The sequence below is a fragment of the Lonchura striata genome, chromosome 28 (genome assembly GCF_046129695.1).
Source record: "Lonchura striata isolate bLonStr1 chromosome 28, bLonStr1.mat, whole genome shotgun sequence".
NCBI lineage: Eukaryota > Metazoa > Chordata > Aves > Passeriformes > Estrildidae > Lonchura > Lonchura striata.
The window spans coordinates 2179114-2195870 of NC_134630.1; the positions used below are offsets into that span (position 1 = coordinate 2179114).

The 16757-nt window shown below is 62.0% G+C and overlaps 1 protein-coding gene across 1 annotated transcript in view; it reads left to right on the forward strand.

Annotated features, from left to right (window-relative positions):
- Positions 1-16672: 16672 nt before the first annotated feature.
- The window catches only part of UNC13A (unc-13 homolog A), a 37365-nt gene continuing 37280 nt past the window's right edge, over positions 16673-16757 (forward strand). The window contains exon 1 of the mRNA XM_077788776.1: positions 16673-16732. Within this exon, the coding sequence (XP_077644902.1) occupies positions 16711-16732 (22 nt within the window). The 5' untranslated portion in view covers positions 16673-16710. The remainder of the gene's footprint in view (positions 16733-16757) is intronic.

Genomic DNA, 16757 nt, shown 5'->3' on the forward strand with positions numbered 1-16757 from the left:
ACAATTGCTTGGCTCTTTTTGCCTTTTATTTTTTTTTTTTTTTGGCCTTTATTTTTCCTTTTTTTGGCCTTTCATTTTGCTTTTTTCCCTTTAATTTTCCTTTTTTTGCCTTTTTTCCCCTTCTTTTTTTTTTTCACCTTTCCCCCCTGTTATTCCTCCAGCTTTTTTGCCTTTTTTTTTTAATTATTTTTTTTTTTTATTTTCAGCTTTTTTCCTGGTTTCTTGGGTTCCTCCCTAGGGTGGCCCCGGGTGCATCGCCTCCGAGGGGCTGTGTTTACCCAAGTGGCACCATGTTTGTCACCAGGGCTGGCTTGCTCCGGTGTCTAAATATGTGGTGCAGGCACGTGATAGTGGGAGCAAACATCCTCTGCTGGCTGCCAGCGTCGGGGCTGCTCCTTCTCCTCCAGGACTGGGGCTGGAGCCTCCCAGCTGCTGCACCCAAGCGCTGCCTTGGGGCTCGGCCCAGCCCTTCAGCAGTTTTGGGGTGAAGAAGGGATCTGTGCTCCGCAGCCCAGGCTGCCTCGCGGGGCCCAAGGCAGCATCTCTCCCTGCTGTCCCCTTCCCGAGGAGCTGCAGAAGAAGCTCCTCGTCCCTCTGTGTTCCAAGAGGGGAAACTGAGGCACAGCGCCTCACTTGCAGGGGCAAATCAGACCCGTGGGCGAGGATTTTCCTGCTGGAGTTTGAATCTTTTAAAATCAACATTTTGGGGCCTTTTGGGGTGCAGGCTGTTGTCATGGCAGAGATGGGGGTCTCGCACACCGCTCCTGCTCCCGTGGCACGTAGGACATGGGTGAACTCTGTGCAGGGGCATCCCTGGCCGAGCAGGGGGGTGGAGGGGAAGGTGCCCAGCCCAGGTGTGCAGCACAGAGCCAGCAGGACCCACGGCTCTCACAGAAATGCCCGTGCTGGCACTCCCCACCTGCCCGGCCATGCTGGCAGCGCTCCCAGAGCGGGGAGGAGGGGAAGGCAGTGCCACGGGCCAGGAAGCCGAGCCAAATCTCAGCCCAGTGATAATGTTGAACATTGATTTCTGTATTCCCCTTCCTCCGGCCTGGCAGGACTGTGGGATGTGTGGAGCCAACAGCTCCTGCAGCCGGAGCCTCCATCGTGGGCATCCTGCGTCCGTGTGTGCCCTGCATCCCAGCCAGCTCTGAGGCCAGACCTGCCAGGGCGAGCTTCAAGGCAGAAAGAGCCTCCAAAAAAAGGGTATTTTGGAGGCATGGAGGCACTGTTTCTGAATCCAGGGGGGTTTTGGGTGCGAGCAGGCCCTTCTGGGTGCTCTGCTGTGTCCAGCATGTGCCAAACTGAGTCCTGAATCCCAGCCCTGCCGTGGGCTCTGAATATCCCTGACACCCCACACACACCAACACCCCCTGAATCCCCCATGCTGCACCTGTGTCTGACACTGAGATGGGAGCAGGGCTGAGGGGAGTGCAGTGCAATCCCTGGGCTGCAAGGTGTCTCAGAAATGTGGGTTTCAGGTCACATTCCCAAACCTCTGCAGCCCGAACCTCCTGCACAGAGCATGGGTGTCTCCAGCTTGGTGCATCCCGGACCTGCCAAGGTGTAACCCCGCTCCTGCCCCATCCTTCCACCAGCCGTGGAGGGGCCACGGCAGCACTGGCACCCCACAGCAGCCCCGCAGCACCATAAACCCAGCTCCAGCCTTGGAACTGGGAAGTCTGTCTCGAAACCAGTCCGACTAGAATAACTGGGAAGGCAACTGTGGTTTCTTTTCAGGAAAAAAGAGATCTCGAAAAAGAACTGAAACTGTTTTCATTTGGACAAAAATATTCCTAGACATTTTTCCACATTTTGCCAAAAAGAAAGCGCATTTGCTTTTCATTTTTCAATGGAAACCCAGAGAAATGTAATTGAAAATGATGTTTTCCCTGAGAAAGAAGAAAAAGGCAATTACTGTTAAAAATCCATTTTGGTAAAAACAAAGCAACTTGGTGAAAGAAAACCCTCCCCAAAGCAGGCCTGGCCTGTGCTGACACAGTTCCCCCTGAGCTCTGGTCCCGCCGTGTGCCGCACGCCGGGGCCGGCCGATGGCCTCTGGTCACTCTGAGTCCCTCGTGCCCAGAATGGCCAGAGCTGGGAATGGCCAGGAGCCAGGACAGGACTGACAGCAGGAATGGGACACAGCAGGACACCCCCACCACGTCCCACCACGTCCCCACAGCCCGCCTGCATTTTGGAGCGGGGTGTGAAGCAAACATGAGACGACCTCAAACACTCAGTCCCATGGTGCTTTTTGGAATAGTGATAATTAAATTCAGACTTTTTTCCTTTCAAAATGCCCTGGAAAAATCCAATCACTTTGCAAATCAAAATAAGCATTTCCAATTAATCCTCTAACTTGAACCACATGGCTTTTAGGGAACGCGGTTGCACTCTGCTGAGACGCTATTTTTAAACCGGTGACGACTCCGGCGATGTTCCGAGCGTGCTGCAGACAGGCACGGCACGGCCCGGGCCGCCGGGGCTCCGAGGGAGCTCGGGGGTTTTGCTCCCCTCGCTGTCCCCCAGGCGTGCAGGCGGTGCCCAGCACGAGGGCAGGTGACAGCTCTCGCTGCAGGGACGCGGCTTGAGGCTCCCTGAGCTCTGCTTTCCTCCGCCAGCGGTGGTGGCCGCTGTGGCAGAGGGGACAGGCAGCCACAGCCTCCTGCTCCCTCCAGCCGAGGGCTCCAGCAGCAGCACCGCCACGTTCCTCCCCTGGCTGGGGGCTGAGGCTGCACAAACTCATCACAGGCTGTGCCAGGGACCAGGGTGGCTGGGGGTGTGAGGACAGCGCCCGTGTCACAGGTGGTGCATGAGGACACTGAAGTGTCCCCCCAAACTCCTTGCTGGATTACTGCAGAGACTCTGCCAGCAGGGAAAAGCCTCACTTGCAAGGCCACTATACCTAGCACCACTCCCAGTTGTGCCAGTGGGAGGAACTGGTGGCATACTGGGTCACCTTCCCCTCCGACACCTCTTTTGTCCCTGGAGACAGGAGCTTTGAGCCCGTGGTGGACAAAGGCACCCAGGTGAGGGATGGGGCCAGCTCCTGCCTGCCGGTCCCTGTCCCTGCCCCACTCCAGCCGGGGCATTTCCAGGCCCCTCCATGGCGGTGCTGAGCGGTGCCAGCTGCCACCCGCGGGCCTGGGGGCTATTTTTAGCCCTGGCTGGGGATTTGGGTGCTAAGCAGCCGGCACCTCACAAGCTGATTTGAGCACTAAGCTGAAAAGCTGGGGACGTGGCCAAGGCAGGCAGGGATCCGGCCCCGGCCCGCACCTGCCCCCGGTGCTGGGGAAAGGGGAGCCGAGCCCCTGGGGAGGGGGCGATGGGCGAGCCTGAGGGGCTGTGGGCTGGTACCCCCATCCTGTGCCAGTGCCAGTCCCCCCGGTGCCCAGGGTGCCGGGGCAGTGCCATGGGGGGAATGGGGCTCTTGGATCTCCTCCAGGCTGCGGGGGCTGGCGCTGGGAAATGCCGCCGTGGGCTGGGCGAGGCGGGAGCAGGCCCCAGCCAAAGTCAACTCAGGCACCGACATTCCCAGGCTCCGTGTGCTGACGGACACCCCAGTGCCCGGGGCCAGGGCAAACGGGGTGCTACCCACACCCCAAATCCTCCTCTTCCTCACACGTGTGCTCCTGCACGTGTTTTTCCTCTGGGACTGTTTTGGGAGCAGCCAGGAGCCTGCAGCATCCCCTTTCCTCAGAGGCTGAGGCTGCGGCGGGGCCAGGGATGGGTTTGGCACTGCTTTGGGCACGGAGCCAGCACCTGGAGCTGGAGCCATGGAGATGCTTGGAGCCCGGTTCATCCCACTGTGGGGATACTGTGGAGCACCCACATCATCTATGCAGGGAAAAATTAGGGTGCTGAGCTGCTCTGGGAGCTGTGGCAAAGGAGGGATGGCAGGGTGAGACACTGGAGTGCTGAGAGTGTCCTTGGCCTCAGCCCAAAACTTCTCACTTTGTCCCCTAACCAGCTCCTTGTCACCTTCATCCCCTCCTGCCCGTTCCTGGTCCCCCATGCTGGGATCCCCAGCAGCCAGGCTGCTGCCTGGGAAGGAGCCATTCCCCTGGGGACACCAGCACGGTGACATGCTGTGGGTGGCTCATCCCAGCAGCTGAACGGCAGGAGGGCTGACCTGCGCCTGTCCCCCCGTTGCCCCTCACCAGCTCCAGGGTGGTGCCCGCTGCTCGCAGAGCCCGCAGCCTCCCCGCCGTGCCAGCTGGCTGCCAGCCCTGCCTGGCACCGGGGCCTGCCCGCTCCTGCCCGCACATGCCAGCGGCAGAGCCGGGCCCAGCCCCGGTGCTCAGCCCCTGTGCCAAGGAGCGCGGCCTGAGCCTGCGGGCACCGCGTCTGGCCCCGCACGGCGCCCTTCGCCCTCGCGCCGTGACGGGCTCGCTGCCCGCACCGTCCCGTGGCACCCGCACCCGCCGTGCCCGGCGTGGGCAGCGCGGACCCAGCCGGCTCCGCTCCCCCTCCCGAGGGAGCCGCAGCACCTCCGGCTGCGCCCGGGCTGGTGGGTGTTTGGCAGACGGGCGTGGAGGCGGCTCTTGGCACTGAACCTGTGCCAAGCGGGCGGCTCCGAAATGCTGCCGGTGCCAGCGGGGCACAGCCAGAGCCCAGCGGTGGCCGGGGCTCCTGGGGGAGCTGATGGGGGTGAGAGCGGGGAGCAGCCCCAGCCCTGGGGGAGAAGGGCCCTTCCCTGGTTCTGCCAGGCAGGCTCGGGGGGCTCTGCCGGAGGAAGGAGGCGGCTGCGTGCCGCGTCCGGCCCTGCCGTGTGGGCTTCCCAAGCTGCTCGCCGCTCATTTTGGAGCTTATTAAGAGCTGGGCTTTGTCAATAAGGCACCATATAAAGCACATTGTTGTCTCTTAGCAACCTTAACTAGTTTAAGAAGAATTTTGTTTGGTTTTTTTTTTTTTTTTTTTTTTGAATATAGAAGAAATCACCAGGAAACGGCTGCGCCAGCCGGGTTCATCCGGGAGCACCCGCTCTTCCCGCACGAGTCAGCGGCACAGCACAATGGCTTGGCCACAGCTCCAGCCCCAGCTCCCGGCGAGCAGGGCCTGCTCCCAGCTACAGAATGGGAGTGCAGGGAGCACTGAGAGGCTGCTGGGGAAGGACACGGATCCAGGGGTGGCGATGCTGGTGACAGGGAGATCGCCAGGCTCTGCCAGACCCCATCTGGGCAGCCGGCAGGAAAGGGGGGGAGGGTGTGGAGCAACCCCATAACCGGTTTGGAGACAGGAGGGAGCCTAGGCCATGGCCCATTATTCCCCGTGTCCCCAGCCCTGGGGGGATGCCATGGCCAAGGTGGCTGAACCGCAGGTCCTCCACTCCTGCCAGACTGGGACCAGAATGGGTGGAGACAAGGCTCCCACCACATCCCTGCCTGCGTTGGACTGGGATAAGCGGGCCCCAGCCTCTCACTCTGCATGGTGCTGGAGCTGGTTAATGGCAAACGGCGCCTGGGAGCATTAACCCAGGAGGGGGGGCGGGAAGGGGGGGCACAAACAGGCGCTGAGGGTGAATCTGCAACCGCAGGAAGTCAGTTATTAATTCGAGGGAGACGTTTTGCCCCTTGATTTACTGTCACCAGGCCTTTATGTAACGGCAGGGCAAGGATGGGCGATGCTGTGGGGAGGGGGTGGATGAGGCAGGCTGCAGTCCAGCACCCCCCCAGTGCTCCCTTCTGCTGCTTCCTGAGCCCCTCCATGTGAAAGGAAAAGGGGATCAGGGTGGGAGCCCACTGGCTCAGTGTGCTCAGTGTGCCACGGGAACATGGGGGACCCCGAGAGAGTTCCGTGCCTTCCCCATGGGACTTCCTCCTCGCCGCCCCCCCAGTGCTCAGGCTGGGCCCCTGCAGGCTGTTGACATGGCTGGGGCCTCGTGTCCTCATGTCACCCCCTGGGTCGGGGGACAGGAGCTGGCAGAGCAGCTGCCGCCTGCGTGGTGCTAGTGTGCAAACACGGGGGTGTTTGTGCACGGATGCACTTGCACATGTGGACGGAGGTGCACGTGCGGCCACGTGGGCACGTGCACACGGCTGTGCGTGTGCAGATGCGTGTGCACATGTGGGTGGGCTAGCACGCGTGTTCAGGTGTGTGTGCACACACCGCTGGCCTCTCGGCGCACAGCACCACGCACACGCTGAGGAACACGCGTGCACGCGTGGCGGGGACAGGGGACACGCAGGGTGGGACCCACGGCAACCCTGTGGCAGAGGGGACACGGTGTGTCAGAACCCCAGGCCTTGTGGCAGGGGGACACGTGGGGCTCCAGGGGACACAGCAGCCCTGTGGCAGAGGGGACACGGCGTGTCAGAACCCCAGGCCCTGTGGCAGGGGGACACGTGGGGCTCCAGGGGACACAGCAGCCCTGTGGCAGAGGGGACACGGCGTGTCAGAACCCCAGGCCCTGTGGCAGGGGGACACGTGGGGCTCCAGGGGACTCAGCAGCCTTCGGTGCTGGCTGGCGGGTGGCCCGGGCGGGAGAGGGCTGGGGGATGCAACACTCCCCTGCCTTCAATTGGCTGAGCGATAAATAAATAAAAGGGAATTAAATAAATAGAGGCGAGTCGGTTTATATAATCGCTGGTACAGTTTGTCCTGAACCTCTGCACGGATTAGAGAGCTGGCACCGGCCGTGGGTCATTAGCAGCTGGGCTGAGCCCCCCCAGCGCGGCTGCCCTGGCCCCGGCCCCGCCCGCGGCCCCCAGCCTTGCCCCCTATTTACCTATGCGGGTACTTTTTAACGAGAAACCTTGGGAAGGGCTGTGCATGTGTGTGTGCATGTGTGAGCTCTGCAAATGTGCACAGAAGGGCACATGGCTGCGTGCGGGCACCTGCCTGTGCCCAGGTGTGCCAGAGCAGGTTGGTGTGTGTGCAAGGAGCTGTGCGTGTGCCTGTGTCCACTCTGTGTGCGTGTGTGGGGGGTTGTGCATGGGCGTGTGTGCATGCACATGTGTTTTCAAGTTAGTGTGCATGGGGGCCAAGCACACACATGTGCCTCTGCACGTGGTGTGCATGTGCAGACGTGTGTGTGGGCACCTCACACCTCTGTGTACAAGCACGTGTGGCTTTCCCCCTCTGCTCAGGAAAGCACCTTTCTCCCACAGTTCCAGTTTCTTCCTGGGTGCTGGGGCGTTCCTGCAAACCCATTTGGTTTCTTCCCTGACTTTTGGAGCAGCACCTGGGAGGTGTGTTTGCTGGGGTGTGTGGGGAGCCCCCTCAGAAACTGTGGCACCCAGGGCAGGAGGCATCAGAGTGCCCCAGAACACACTGGGTGCCAGCTGGCCAGGGTGCCCATCTCCCCTCGCCCCTTCCCAAACACCCCCACAGCCCCCGGGCCCACCCTCACCCACAAACCTCGACTCCCCTCCTCAGCTGCCCCAAATTCTGCGAGTGGGCTGTGGCAGAGTGCCCCTGGTGAGGATGGCCAGCAGGAACCCCCGATGTCCCCGTGCTCATCCCAAACTGTCCCCGTGGTGCCCGAGTGGTGCCCCGAGCCTGGCGCTGCCGCCCGGTGCTGCTGCCCGGGGCCGAGTGTGCCCGTGACGTGTTTGTGCCCGTGCCCGTGCCCGTGCCGGTGCCGGTGTTCGTCCTACACGTGTTCGTCTGTGCCCATTTCCATGCCAGTGCCGGTTCCCGTGCCCATTCCCGTGCCGGTGCCCGTGCCGTTGCCGTGCCAGCGCCAGTGCAGATGCCAGTGCCCTTTCCCGTTCCCGTTTCCATTCCCATTCCCGTGCCCGTGCCTGTTGCCGTGCCCGTTCCCGTTCCCGTGCCCATTCTCGTTCTCATTGCCATTCCCGTTCCCGTGCCCGTTCCCGTGCCCGTTGCCGTTCCCATTCCCGTTCCCGTGCCCGTTCCCGTTCCCATTCCCATGCCCGTGCCCGTTCCCGTTGCCGTGTCTGTTCCCATTCCCATTCCCGTGCTCGTGCCCGTTCCCGTTCCCTTGCCCATTCCCGTTCTTATTGCCATTCCCGTTGCCGTCCCCGTGCCCATTCTCGTTCTTATTGCCATTCCCGTTCCCGTGCCCATTCCCGTTCCTATCGCCATTCCCGTTCCCATTGCCATTCCCGTTGCCGTGCCCGTTGCCGTGCGCGCTCTTCTGCTGCCATCTAGTGCCCCCGCATCCCATCTGGAGTCCCCGCAGGGTGCGGACCGCTCGTGGCCCTCCCCGCCCGGGCAGTGCCTCGGCCCCGGAGAAGCCACCTGTACCTTGGGGACACCTTGGTGCCCTCTCTGGGGGCGCCGGTGGGCCGGGCCCCTTGGCCTTGGAGCCTGAGGTGGTGGCGGCCCCTTGGCTCGGGGGGTGGGGAGCAGCACTCCCCCTGGAACCGGGGAGAAAGGCGGCAGGACCACGGTGCCCGGGAAGAGCTCAATGGCACGGGCTGCTGCAGTGGCACTTGGATGTGCCACCACACCCTTCCCTGCAGCCACCCCCGTCTCACCGGGCACGGGCTGTGCTGAGGGGTGCAGGATCCTGGTTTTACCCACCAGAGACCATCGTGGTGCTCTTTGTCCCTGGGAGGGACAGCGGCACGGAGGGGCCACGGGTGGCACCAACCCCTCGCTGGCAGCACCAGCCAGCTGCCAGCTGTGAGTGCCCAACCCGCAGACGCCACCACAGCGTCCCTGACAGAGGCATTCAATGCAGGACGGTGGAGAGCAGCTCTCCTGCCCGTCTCCCGAGCCCCTGAGAGGGATGGGCTCGATACCTGCTGACTCAGGGCTCGTGGGCAGCGCTGCCGGATCCAGCTCTGCGCGGCTGCGGGGCCGGCAGTGAAGCGGCTGCGCCGAGCCAGCCGAGCCCTCGTGCGGGATGCTGGCCCGGCCCAGCGAGGAGAGCGTGATCGATGGGGTGTCAGCAGAGGTTCAGGCTCCCCGGGGCTTTGCTCAGGGACATCTCAGCAGGACATGCCGCAGAGGTATTTTTAGCCACGTAATTCATAGCTACCTCCAGCCTGATTAATTTTTTTCTCCCTTGGTCAATCCATCACACACTCTGCCCCAGTGAAGGATGCGTGCTGGGAGCTGGGCATGCTGGGAGGGGCTGAGGCAAAACCTGGACCCTGGGTCCATTTCAGAAAGCTTCATTTGATTCTGTTTGCAAGGGAGTAAAACAAAGCACACACACAGGGATCCCAAATGCTGATAAAACCCCAGTCTCAGGTGCCCCCCAGCAGGCCAGAGTGGGTGCAGTGGTGGACACCTGTGAGGCAAAATTGGATCTGGGACTGTGTGCTGACGTGGAGCAGCTCCTGGGGTGCTCCAGCCTTTCCCAGGATGCTTTCCCAGCCATAGATGGCAAAATGGGAGCTGTGAGAGGCTGCAGCATCACACATCTGTTGTCTCTGGTGAAAGCATTTCCACTTAGGCCTGATTCAGCAAAACTGCGTTTTCCCAATTTCTGCTGCACCCAAGATGAGGACACACAGTCCTGCGGGCTGCTGGCATCTCCCAGGGGTGCAGGCACAGAAGGCAGATCAGGCAGCTGATGTGCTTCTCCCCTCGTTGGGAAATGTGATCTTGGGGAGCTCAAAGGATAGCTGTGATTTGGGCTGTCGGCTCCCCTTTGTGCTTGCACCCACCCCCCTTCTGCACCCTCACAAACTCTGTGAGCGCCACGGCACCGGCTGCCTGGGTGGGACCCAGCATTTGTGGGTGCACCGCAGGGCTCGCAGCAGTGGGGTCACCCTGACACCCCCCAGAGGCCCTGGGCTCCTGCCAGTCCCTCTTCCGGCCGGCCGAGCGTCACCCACCGCCCCCGTGTCCTGGCGCGACCCAGCGTCCCTGCGCCAGCGCGGGCTGCGGGGGCTGCCTCAAAGGAGCGATTTTCCTGCTCTGAAGCCCCGGCTCTGTTTGGCGTCAGGCAGGGCAGGGGGATGCTGGGGCAGCGTGGGTGCTCCCGAGGGAAGGGGCACCGCGCTCCCGCTGGGCACGGGCGCTGCCAGTGCCCCCCACCTCCAGCCCTTTGATTCTGGCCCGGCCTCTTGCCCTGGAAACTGCAGCTGCCCACGGCAGGGTCGTGCAGGGCAGGATCTGATCTCCTCTCCCTGTGCTCTGTGCCTGAGCCACAGCAGAGCTGGCATGCATGATGCCAGGCACTATACCTGCATGAGGAGGGGGACACCCCAGTGTCCCCAGGGGTTGGCTCTGACTGGGTTTTCGGGGTTCCTGTAAGTCTGAGTGGCAGTGGCTCATGCTTCCTAGCAGGAATCTGCTCAGCCTGTCTGCTTCCCAGTTATCCTGTCCTGGGAGATCTGTGGGGTCCCTTGCAAAGGGTGATGGGCCCTAGGGAGCTTGGGGACTGCATCCCCTGGCTGAACATTTTGCTGTGAAGCTGCAGAGAAGTTCTGCTTCCCAAAACCAGTTCAAGCTTGTGCCCAAAGCAGTCTAAAATCCAGTTTAAGGCAATTCACAGCTGCTGCAGGGGAGCAGGTGCTGGGGGATGGACAGACTGACAGACACCCAGGCCCCCTCACTGGCGCTGTCTCAGGGACAGGAGCTGAAGGGATTGGACAGGGCTGGCAGAGGTGGGATGGGGCTCACACCAGCAGAGAGCTTCACTGCCAAGAAGGGAGATGCTGTTTCTTGCCAGCAGCAAAGATTTCTCCAAAACCATGTGAGTAAAGCACCTGGAGTGAGCTGGGCCAAGGACACTCAGGTTGGGACCCAGGGCAAGGCTGGGATCAGTGGGAAACAATAGAAATCCAAACCCCTGGAGCAGCGAGATGACCACTGAGTGCTCATGGGTCAGGGGTTCCACCCCAAGCCTCCCTCCTGCCTTGGTCCCAGCCAGGGCCGTGCCACAACCTTCCTGTCCTTGGCCCCAAGTCCCTCTTTTGCCCACGATCACCTTCCCCCCTCCAAAATCAAACAGCCAAGCGGTGCCCCTGCACCCCTGACCCTCACTCACCATCCACCAGGTCTTGGCCCTCACGTCGTAGCAGAGCTGCCACCTCACTGAGCCCCCGGCCGCCGGCGCCGCCGCCCCGCCGGCCGCCTCCATCCCACGGCTACTCCGGGAGGCGGCTGGCATGATGCCCTGCTCCCGGTGCCATCGCAGACACTTTGCCCCGTCCAAAAGCACCCAGGCAGCTCCCGGCCCTGGGAAAAAGCGGCTGGATGGAGGCGCGGAACAATCCCAGTCCGGGCGTTCCTGGGCTGCCCCCGGGGAGGCGGGCCGGCTGCTCTGGGTGGGCTGGTGGGTGGCCACTGCCGGGCAGAGGCTGTGCCAGCGGCTGGGCACGCCAGAGGGGCAGTGCCCACGTCAGCGGGACAGGGGGACTTCGGTGGGTGGAACAGCAAAGGGATGGCCTGCGTCTTGGAGGGTTTGGGAGTTGCTTTGGCTTTGTCTGCCCAGGGAAGGGGCTGCTGCAGGTACCACCTACAGCCCGCCAGCCTCCGCTCCAGGGACCCCGACATGTCCCCATGTGGGTGGTGGGCTCCCATGCCACATGCTCCAGAGCTGTCCTGTGTCCCCCAGCACACGTGCTCAGATGGGGGCACCCTTCCTTCTCCTTCTCCTTCTCCTTCTCCTTCTCCTTCTCCTTCTCCTTCTCCTTCTCCTTCTCCTTCTCCTTCTCCTTCTCCTTCTCCTTCTCCTTCTCCTTCTCCTTCTCCTTCTCCTTCTCCTTCTCCTTCTCCTTCTTCTCCTCCTCCTTCTCCTTCCCTTCTCCTTCTCTTCTCCTTCTTTCTCCTTCTCCTTCTCCTCCTTCCCTTTCTCACTCTCCCTCTCCCTAGCTCTGTAGAAACTCAGGGAGGAAAAGGGGATGTGTGGGAGTTTCACCCGAGGATCTGGGCACCAGCAGAGCTGTGGGGGCTGATCTCTGCTCCCAGTGTGGGGGCAGGATCTGGTCACTGGGGATTCCTGGCCCTGCCACCCCGGTCCGAGGAGGTCAGAGGTGCCTCAGGGATGACATCCTTCTGGCCCCACTGTTCCCACGTGCACTGTGGGGTTCCCCAAAGCATCGCAGTGGGGGTCACATCTGTCCCCTTTCCTCTGAGACTGCTCCCTGCTCCCCACCCAGGGATGAGCCATCCTGGATTTTGGGCTTTGCCACAGGGACTCTGACCCCAGTGAGTGCTCAGTGCTCTCAGTTGTGCATGTCACCATATCCATTTAGCATTCCTTCTCCCAGTAACTATGATTTCATTTGGAGTTTGGGGGTTGTGGGCTGACCCCCCATGCATGGCTGAACAGCTGGCTCTGGCTTTGTTCTTCTCAGGGACAATCAAATCCTTCCCAGTGCTGCCTCCTGGGACAAACTGGTCCCTGCCGGGTGCCCAGCCTTCCTCTGTGCCCCCTGTGCCCCCTGTGCCCCCTGTGCCCCCTGTGCCCCCTGTTCCCCCTGTGCCCCCTGCCCTCCTGCCTGCTGCTGGCAGACTTTCCAACCCCAGGGTTTTGCTGCAGGGATTGATAAAGTTTTTGAGGAAGTTTGGGGGTTTGGGTTTTTTTGCTTTTAAGGCCCAGGAGTCAGAGGAGAAGCTGAGTTTATGCTGGGCTGGAGATTTGATGACATTTGGGGATATTGAGACAAGAAGCTTTGGGGAGGGGCCATGCTGCTGCCTGGGGCCCAGGGGGCTTGGGCACCACCACAGGCACAGTGCCAGAGGATTTTGGGGTGGATGGGATGGCTGTGTGGGAAGGGAAGAAGCACAAGGGGCAGGTGCAGGAATTCAGCTTGTGGAAATAATTAATTTCCAGGCATGCAGATTACTTCCTGATTTATTTTTTTCCAAAACATTATTTTTTTTTAATCCTTAATTTTGATCAAAAGCTAGGCCTTTCCTTGGGAAAAGAACTCTGGAGATTCTCAGGAACAATTTCCTTTCCAATGAGACTTTTTTTATCCAAACAGGGGTTTGGGGCAGAAAATAAACCTGAAGGTGAGCCACGGTTGCAGCTCAGAGCTGGGTACCAAGGTAGGAGGGTGGCAGTGGCTCCTGGGAGGGCTGGGTCAGGCAGATTGAGATGAATGATGAAAATCTTCCTCTTCGGAATCTTCCAGAATTGCTGCTTGGCTTGGAAAAGGTGGTTTGAAAGTGGTGTGTGATCAGGCGAATGTGTGTGTGTGCACCAGCAGGCAAGGGTGTGCGTGACATGAGTGTGTGTGTGTGTGACACAAGCCTGTGTGATACGAGTGTGTGTGACATGAGTGTGTGTGTGACATGAGTGTGTATGTGACAGGAGTGTGTGTATGTGACAGAAGTGTGTGTGACATGAGTGTGTGTGTGACATGAGTGTGTGTGTGTGACACAAGCCTGTGTGATACGAGTGTGTGTGACATGAGTGTGTGTGACATGAGTGTGTATGTGACAGGAGTGTGTGTGTGACAGGAGTGTGTCTGTGTGACATGAGTGTGTGTGTGACACAAGCCTGTGTGATACGAGTATGTGTGACATAAGTGTGTATGTGACAGGAGTAGGTGTGTGACACGAGTGTGTGTGACAGGAGTGTGTGACATAAGTGTGTGTGTAACACAAGTGTGTGTGATGAGTGTGTGCGGGGTGTGACAGGAGGTTGTGTATGTGACAGGAATGTGTGACAGGAGTGTGTGTGTGACAGCAGTGTGTGTGTGACAGGAATGTATGACAGGAGTGTGTGTGTGACAGGAGTGTGTGTGTGACAGGAGTGTGTGTGTGACAGGAATGTGTGACAGGAGTGTGTGTGTGACAGGCAGGAATGTGTGACAGGAGTGTGTGTGTGTGATGGGTGTGTGTGTGACACGAGTGTGTGTGTGACAGGAGTATGTGTGTGACAGGAGTGTGTGTGGCAGGAGTGTGTGTGGCAGGAGTGTGTGTGACACGAGTGTGTGACAGGAGTGTGTGTGTGACAGGAGTGTGTCTGTGGCAGGAGTGTGTGTGACAGGAGTGTGTGTGTGGCAGGAGTGTGTGTGGCAGGAGTGTGTGTGTGACACGAGTGTGTCTGTGCCACACGTGTGCCAGCACGCGGGCGATGCGCTGACGTGAGTGGAGCAGACACGTCCCGCTAGAGGCAGCTCTGCTGCCCCAGGGCTGGCAGGGAGGAGATGCCATGAGACAGCACCAAAAATCCAAAAATCCATCGAGAGGCCGTGCTGGGGCTGGGAAGAGCCTGTGGCACGTGGCTGGCTGTGGGAAGGGCTCTGGGGGTGTCCGGGGGGACCCCGAAGCTCCTGCCAGGATGGTGGTTGTGGGGGGCAGTGCTGTGGAAATGCCGTGCCAGAGCTGGGCTGGCACACGCTCCTGGTCCATCCCCAGGGGCATCACCCGGGCTTGGTGGGGGTCTGGAAGTGCTTTGACAGGCAATGGGGGGCAGAAGGGGGTGAGAGCCCCCAGAGTGAGGAGTGGGGGTGGGGGTGGCCTCGGTGCTGACACCCACCCTGGCGTGGGCCCACTCTGCCATCCTGGGGCAGGGCTGTTGGGAAGCAGAGGGCAGAAGAAGGGGTGTGCTGGGCAAGGGGCTGCTGCTGAGCCAGCTGGACCTGGGGGCTTGCCTTGGCATCTCAGCACGGCCCAGGGTGCTGCTGCCTCCTCTGGCTCGTCACTGGTGCAAAGGCCAGCTCTCTATGCCTCAGTTTCCCTGGCAGGAAGGGCTGTGCCCACTGCTGCCCACCGTACGGGCTCCTGGGCTGTCCCTGCAGGGCCTTATCCCTGGAGAAGGGAGGGAGAAGGCAGTGGGGCTGCTCACAGCTGGGCCTCCCTGCTGCCCAAACTGGGTCCCCCTGCCTGGGCTGTCACCTCACGGGGCTCTGTGTGCGCGTGTGGGGGGAACGGGGGGCGTGCGCTGTGTGAGGGCACACGTGGGTGTCCAGCTGCCACATCTCCTGCCACCCGTGGCTCCAGCACTGCGCTGTCAGGGGCCTGGGGCTGCTCTGGGAGGGTCAGGCCCTGCTGCTCCTTTGGGACCACTCATTAGCGAAGATGGACCAGTTGGAGGGTCAGGCCAGGGCACTCACTCCCACAGGTACTCTTGTGTGCCTCAGTTTCCCTTGGCATCTCTTTTTCCCCCTGGTGTTCCTGATGCCGCTTTCTGCTGGTCTCTGCAAGATGCAATGATCCCGTGGGAGTGACGTGGTGCCACCTTTGTGCCACAGAGCCACCAGGATCAGCAGCACGGCAGCACGAGCCCACCACCGGGCTCCGCGGCAGGAGGAGGCAGACGGGCACAGGAGGAAGCCCCGTCTGAGCTCGTGTCCCCAGTGATGGAGGGGGAGGTCTCTGCTTCACTCTCATGTGGGACCCCTTCCACCGGGCCAGCACCTGAGCTGGGGTCACTGCCAGATCCGAGCATGTTCTGGGTGTCACATTTGGTGGCCCAGAGGAGAGAGGGGACAGCAATGGGGGGTGACAAGGACCGTGTGCCCCCACCTGCTCCGGTCCATCTCTGAACATGTGCAGCACGCCCGGAGGGGGGTATTCCTGGGGTGGGCTAAATTCTGCACCCCAAGAGCACCGCCCTTCCAGGCTGTGCAGCAGCACACAGCTGCCCCAGCCAGCCAGGCGACCCCGGCTCCGGGGACAGGAGGGCGCCGCGGCCGCCGGGGCTGGGCGAGCCGGCCGGGCGCCCCGGACAGCTCCGACCCCTCCTCCGGCGGGATCCCCGCCCGTGCCGCGGGGAGGGGCGGCCGTGCCGTGCCGTGCCGTGCCTGTGTGCCGTGCGAAGCGGTACGGCTGTGCCGTGCGAGGCGGTACGGGGGTGACGTGCCGTGCCGTGCCGCTGTGCCGGTGCGCCGTGCCGCTGTACTGTACCGTACCGTGCCGTGCCGTGTCGTACGGTACCGTACCATACTGTACCATACCGTACCATACCGTGCTGTACCGTACTGTACCGTGCTGTACCGTACTGTACTGTGCCATACCGTACCGTACCGTACCATACCGTACTGTACCATACTGTACTGTACCATACTGTGCCATACCGTACCGTGCCATGCCGTACCGTACCGCACCGTGCCGTACCGTGCCGTACCCTGCCGTGCCGTACCCTACCGTACCGTGCCGCACAGTACCGTATCGTACCGTACCGTGCCGTACCGTACCATACCGTGCCGTACCGTACCGTACCGTGCCGTGCCGTGCCGTGCCGTACCGTGCCGTGCCGTACCGTGCCGTGCCGTGCCGTGCCGTGCCGTGCCGTACCGTACCGTGCCGTGCCGTGCCGTGCCGTGCCGTGCCGTACCGTGCCGTGCCGTGCCGTGCCGTGCCGTGCCGTACCGTGCCGTGCCGTGCCGTGCCGTGCCGTGCCGTGCCGTGCCGTGCCGTACCGTGCCGTGCCGTGTCCCCCCGTGCCGTGCCGTACCGTACCGTACCGTACCGTGCCGTGCCGTGTCCCCCCGTGCCGTGCCGTACCGTACCGTGCCGTACCGTGCCGTACCGTACCGTACCGTACCGTACCGTACCGTACCGTGCCGTACCGTGCCGTACCGTGCCGTGCCGTACCGTGCCGTACCGTACCGTGCCGTGCCGTACCGTACCGTACCGTACCGTGCCGTGCCCCCCGTGCCCCCCCGTGCCCCCCCGTGCCCCAGAGCCGCCGCGGCCCCGCGCCGGGCGGGGCTCGGGGGCGGCGCCGCGCGGGCGGGGGCGGCGGTGACGTCAGGCGCTGTCCGCGGTGCTGAGGGAAGATGGCGGCGCGCTAGAGCCGGGCGGCGGCCAGGGCCCCCCGCGCCCCCGCGCCCCCGCGCCCCCGGCCCCCGGCCCCCGGCCCCCGGCACCCGCACCGGCGCCATGTCGCTGCTCTGCGTCGGAGGTACCGGGGCACGGGGCACGGGCCG